We start from the raw sequence: 6333 nt of genomic DNA on the forward strand, positions 1-6333 counted from the left end.
AATTCCTAAAAATCTGCACTCCACTAATCCACATCTTCTTGTGGACTTAGTCATATCTCTCATCCAATAATCCAAATGTGTAACACCTAGAATATTCCTCTCAACATATAGTTGTCAAGAGTCTCTATAAATAGAGGTCATGTTATCACTTAAATCAGCTCAATAAAATGAAATGTCTTTCTCTTTTCTTTAGTGTTATCATTACTTTTGTTTTAATCTAGTTTTCACTTTCTATTATTTACAATTCTTCTATTAGATTTAGATATAATTTTCTTCATTGTAAGATATTTTTTCCCTAGATTCGATTGTGTGTTGATGCAAAAAATATACACAATCAAATCTACCAACAAAAATATCTTAAATGGATTGTGAATATTTGTTAATGCTGATTGAAACCCTTCATGGGATGGAACTTTTTTCAAATATAATTATTATGATTTAATTAAATTCTCTCATTCTACTGATGGATCATAGAGTGTGATCTAAAACACTGATGCAAAAAATATACATAATCGAATGCAGAAACAAAAATATCTTAAAATATTGAGAGGATAAATCTATACAACAGAGCATAAATATATGATTTTATTATAATGAATATAAAGAGGATCATGTAAAAAACTTTTGAATATAAAATTAGGAAGTATAGTGCTTTAAAGAATTAGGTTCACCAAAATGTATCATAAGAAATTGTGAGCAATTCTATGAAACATGATCACTTCCCAAATTAAATATTTTTGTTGATGGTATCATACATCAGGAATCCCCCAAAGGTTCAACCTCAAACCCATATTAAATTAGCATAAACCAACATGATGATGGGGTGCTAAGTCAAGACCTAGATTTTAGGATGAACTGTGATATAGGGATAACTTTCTTTAGTGCTTATATATATATATATATATATATATATATATATATATATATATATATATATATATATATATATATAAGAGATCAAAGGAATTAATGTTATGCCAATAAAAATTAAAAATAATAGTAGATTATATAAAATTATATATATAATTGAAATTATGTGAAGGATGAAGATAGAAAGGATGAACTCACCTTGAACTATCCTAGAGTCATGAGAATAAGAAATGGTTCTATATTAGACATTGTAACACCTATAAATTTTAACTATACAAATTCTAGAGAAAGTACCTTCTTTTTAATATAGTTCCTTGAGATAGGTCAATCTTTGCATGGACTTTAAATTTGGTGAAATATTTAAAGGATTGATAGCTAGAAAGTGCAACACCTAAAATCAAGATTTGAATGTTTGAAAGCATGTTCTTGTACAAAAATCAAAGAGAAAAATATTGTGGAAAGGGCCTTTCCTTGACTCATCTTTGATTTGGGAATGAAACTCGAAATGAAAAAAAATTGAGATAAGGAAACTACTATAAAGAAGATACAGGTCCAATTTACCTTGCATGAAAAAATCTCATGGATGGATGTAGAAATCAGTCAAATCCATGAAGATTCTTGAAATGTATTATAAAATTAGGGATCCCTTAAAAAATTGATGGATCTACACTCTCAAATCCTACATCTTAGATTAATGTATGCCTAAATAATTTAATTGAGGAGAAGAATGAATGTATGGGTATTTTTTCTTGCTTGAGAATTCTTCTGATTGACCATCATGGGAAACAGATTAGATTTCTATGAATGATTTGGATTTGGTTCAGGATCTCCTTGCAAAAGAATCTTTTTTTGAAATGATCTTGAATAAATGAAGACTTGAGATGATGAGTTGGATGATTTCCTTTAAACCATGAATTGAAATTCACCTAATTGATTACAGATTCTTTGGAAATAGAATTTTAGGTGACATTAATTGTAATAATGGGATATTAAAATGAAAGGCCTTGATGTGCTTTTATACTCGTATTAAATATTTCTATGTCAACCAAGAATAATGATTAAGAAGACACACCCACACATTGGTCCCAGAGCCTACTTAAATGCAATGCCTTAGGAAAAGACCAACTTGGTCAGTTCCTTCTTTTGACATTTCTAAATTCAAGGCTCTTGTCCGAGTTAATTGTTGAAAATTTTCATGAATTTTAAATGAAATATATATTAAATCTAACATAAAGATAGTTATATCTTGAAATAACTAAAATGGGATCTAAAGGATCCTAAAGTCACCAATACTTGGTTTTATGTTTTCAAAATGCTACATTATATAACAAGCTAAGAGTAGAGGAATATCAAATATTCAATCTTTACTTCCATCTAAATTCTTTCCTTTCAGCCCTCATTATTTTGCGAGATGAAGAATCATTTATTCAAACTTAAATTATTGTGAAAAGTCATAGACATTTTAAATCAAAAGAATATAAATGAAGCCAATGATAATCTTAAACATCACAACTAAGTAAGAAATTAAGTTTGGGAAAATAAATCAACTTTGGCTATTTAACACTTTTAGCCTAGAAATCAAGTCTTAAGGTATGATGTTTAAGCCATCCCTATGTGGAGAATAGTTTCTTAAGTTTAGTCAATTATATGTCATATGACTATATTCTTTGTATAAGCTACTAATATATTCTTTTCTTAGGGAATGTGTACTATAGTACTTAGACAATTTTTAATTAAAATAATGGTGAATGCCATGAGGAAAAGAGGATTTTTTTCATCATTTTTTAATTACAGTACATAAAATATAGATAAGGTGGATAGGGTAGTGTTGGAAATGACACATTCTTTAGTTGAGCTTTGATTATGACCATTAGTTATTTGATTTAGGTGTTCTATTAATAGCTATTCTTTTGCAAGCAATCCTCTTACTTATGTTGTCATCAGTTCTCCCTCAATATCTATTCAATCAATGGTAAGGCACTTCCTTTGCAAGATCACTAATAAATTGTGTGTCGGAGTTAATGTTCCAATGCTAGTCAATAATAATTGTTGCACAAGTGGCAAGCCTTGTTGAGTTGCTAGCAACACAAGTTTAGTTTAGGATTGAGTCAAAAAATTTTACTTTGAATCAAGTTTTTATTGTAGATGTGTTGATTTAGGTGTCCATAAGTTTCAATTAGTGTCAAGTTTATGTGCATGTTGTAAATCACGAACTAGTTTGTTGTCAATCTAAATAGCAGTGATTTAGGAATGTTGTTCAGTCAAGCTATTGTATAAATTGACATCTATTATTCAATAAAAGCAAGCTAGAAGTTCCTTCTCTTTATTTAAAATCTTCTATTCTATTTTTCCAATATGGTATTAGAGCTATCTTCCTATTAAGTTTTTTTTGGTAGAGAAGAAGTTGTTAAGAAAATGAGGCTAGGAGAAGAACAACCCGATGATTATGTTTTCATTGAAAATTTTCTTTGATTTTGAAGAGATAAATGCTTTGAAGAAAAGAATGTAGTAGATGCTAGATGAATGCTCAAATAGTTTGAGGTGCTATAGGATTAGAGAAGCTATATCTTTATGAGGGTTATGAGGCATTCCATGTGGACATGGTGTGTCCAATAATTTGGGGAGATCTAAAAGTCTAGAAGCTTGGTATCGTTTATGAAGAGATGGTGTGTCCAGTGGTGTTTCGGAGTTGGATGATAGTTGCATAACTATGAGGAAGTCTTACTCCTCTATGACATATTTTCAAAGTATAATTTCTAGATATTGATTCTTTTAGTTGTCATATCAAGTGGGGGTGTTGGAGTTAATGTCCCAATGGTAGTCAATAATAATTGTTGCACATGTGGCAAGCCTTGTTGAGTTTTTGGCAACACAAAATTAGTTTAAGATTGAGTAAAAGAGTTTTAGTTTGAATCAAGTTCTTATTGTAGATGTGTTGATTTAGGTTTCCATACATTTGAGTTAGTGTCAAGTTTATGCGTCTGTTTTCAATCATGAAGTAGTTTTTTGTCAATCTAATTAGCAATCATTTAGGAATGTTGTTGAGTCAAGCTATTGTATGAATTGACATCAATTATTCAATAAAAACAAGTTACAAGTTCCTTTTTTCTGTTTAAATTTTTTTGTTCTATTTTTCCCATATTACATTTATTAATTTTGTCTTAAAATGAAAAAAATCAAAACAATGAAATACTTTAGAATCAGATTGTCTTAGAATTTTTTTGTGTTCAAAGAATTGTACTTACATATACGTTGAGTTAATCTAAACCATTACATTAGCGATAAGTCTAAATTAGAAAAATCAGCATGAAACAAAGAGATGAACATGCTTGCGGGCGTTACGTTTGATTACCTTAAAATATGCGTACAATTAGTCTCCAAAAAAAATGATAAGGACGGCTTCAGAAAGTATGCAAATCCTAAAGAGATATATCTCTACAATTAGCACATTATCACAGCTGGAAATGCTTAGCATCAATCTGCCAATTGAGTTGCGGGTTTCTACTCCTCTCCTATATATCTTTGCCCCTTTCAATTCTATCTACATAGTAGCCGGAAAGCTTTGTTTAGATCGTAGTTAAGAAGCTTGCGAAAAAATGGATAACCCTCTGAAATGGAGTCTCTTTCTCTCTCTCTGCATCTTCCTAACAATGACAACTCTGAATTCTGCAGGTAAATCAAAACAGCCAAAGCACGAGAATCATTTTTATATATTAATCTTACAATTTTTTTCAAAATCTATCATACATTGGTAATTCATGTTTTTTATTAGATTGTGCACAGGTGTTTTAAATCATTATTTCCGATGACGCTTCTTTACATCATCAAAATGAGAAGAGCTTAGAGAATAAATGATAAATCATATATCATTCCATGAAAATCTAAAAATTATTATTTTTAATGAGATTAAATTTTATTATGTAGAATTTTTTTTCATCAACATTTTGAATTGTACTATATGATACATTATCTGATGATCATTTTGCTCTATTGCATCCTGGTGATGAATAATATAGTATAATCCAAAATTTTGATGAAAAAATTCTACACAATCAACTCAAAAATAAAAATTTCATTCGCATAAGTTGTAGAAATCTAAAATCCATACTGTTTCTACTGAAACAATAACTTCTAAAATTGATTGTGTAGAGTTTTTTTCCATCAACTTTGACATCATATTACAGATCCATCATCATACTACTGCTCCATCATCTGATGTTCCTTTTACTCTCTTGCATCCTAATGATTAATCATGTAGTATGATCCTTAATGAAAAATGCTCTACACAATCAAATCCAGAAATCTAACATATCTTTATTAGCTCTATTCATATTTTTATGTTTTGTTGTTTGCAGAGAGAAAAGGGCACAAGACCATAACTGTGGTGAACAATTGCACATTCCGTGTGTGGCCCGGGATTCAATCAGGAACGGTAACAAAGACGTATAAGAGGGTGATGGAACCGGGGGACTCGTTCACCATGGAAGTCCCAATGGATTGGGGGGCAACCATTTGGGGAAGGATAAGATGTTCCTCCGACCCCAAAAACTCTTCGCGATTGGTTTGTCAATCGGGAGATTGCCAAAATCTTCTGAAGTGTGAGTTTTCTGCTGAAGGGGAGATGACGAGGCCCTATACACGGGCCATATTTGATAAAGACCGAGAAAAACTTGATGTCCAGAAGGGTTATAACCTCCCAATGCTTATCAACTATGGTAACTCAGAAGCCTTAGGTAGTCGTTGCGATTCGCAGTATTGTGCAGCATTCGTTGGTGACATCTGCCCCCCAATTTCACAGCTGAAGTTGAATAATGAGGTGATCGGCTGTACGTGTTCTGACTGCGACGTATATACTTCCACATGCAGTCCTGCCGAGTACACTAGAGCTTTCAAGGACGCCTGCCCTGAAGTTTCTCCTTTCAGGTTTGGTGAAACATGCGAAAATGCCACAACTCTATTTCTTTCCTTCTGCCCCGCACCAGGCAAACATTGATCCAACCTGCATTTTCATGTGTTGAAATAAAAACTAGATCACTAGCCGAGAGTTCACTCGCGCTGTTGATTGTTTTTTGTTGGGAGTGGGGCTATTCACATAGTTATTTGTAGAATCAGTCTCAGTATAGTTATTAAATGTTGTGTTGCATAGAAACTTGGAGAAATTGGTTGTGGATCTTATGTTATATTTCAGGGTTTTAATGTCAAGAGTGATAGAAGTGCTTTAATATTTTCTCTTTTCTAATATTTTGATGATAGTTATTTAATTATTCTAATTATTTTAATTTTTTATAAAGAAAATCAATTAATAAGAAATTTGTTGACAATTTATAGATGTCATTTCTATAAACTTTAAGATATATAATGCATCAATAAGCAAGTTGAGATTATACTAACTTATATACTTTCATATATAAATTACCAGATATCCTTAAGTAAGTGTCTATTGTACCTTACAAGATGATAAAA

At 31.0% G+C, this 6333-nt stretch overlaps 1 protein-coding gene across 1 annotated transcript; it reads left to right on the forward strand.

Moving 5' to 3' along the window:
• The first annotated feature begins 4520 nt into the window (after positions 1-4520).
• Positions 4521-5863, forward strand: LOC149550058 (pathogenesis-related thaumatin-like protein 3.5). Its single transcript, XM_089794419.1, has 2 exons — positions 4521-4542; positions 5226-5863. The coding sequence occupies exons 1-2, from the start codon at positions 4521-4523 to the stop codon at positions 5861-5863; spliced, it is 660 nt and encodes a 219-aa protein (XP_089650545.1).
• The last annotated feature ends 470 nt before the right edge of the window (positions 5864-6333 follow it).

Source organism: Cupressus sempervirens, chromosome 7, assembly GCF_028749045.1.
Source record: "Cupressus sempervirens isolate cs-2001-9-10 chromosome 7, ASM2874904v1, whole genome shotgun sequence".
NCBI classification, from domain to species: Eukaryota; Viridiplantae; Streptophyta; class Pinopsida; order Cupressales; family Cupressaceae; genus Cupressus; species Cupressus sempervirens.

Excerpts from the sequence above, each read along its gene's own strand:
- LOC149550058 (XM_089794419.1), top strand. The coding sequence starts at position 4,521 with ATGACAACTCTGAATTCTGCAG. Across the intron at positions 4,543-5,225 it reads GACAACTCTGAATTCTGCAG|AGAGAAAAGGGCACAAGACC; the intron begins GTAAATCAAAAC and ends TGTTGTTTGCAG.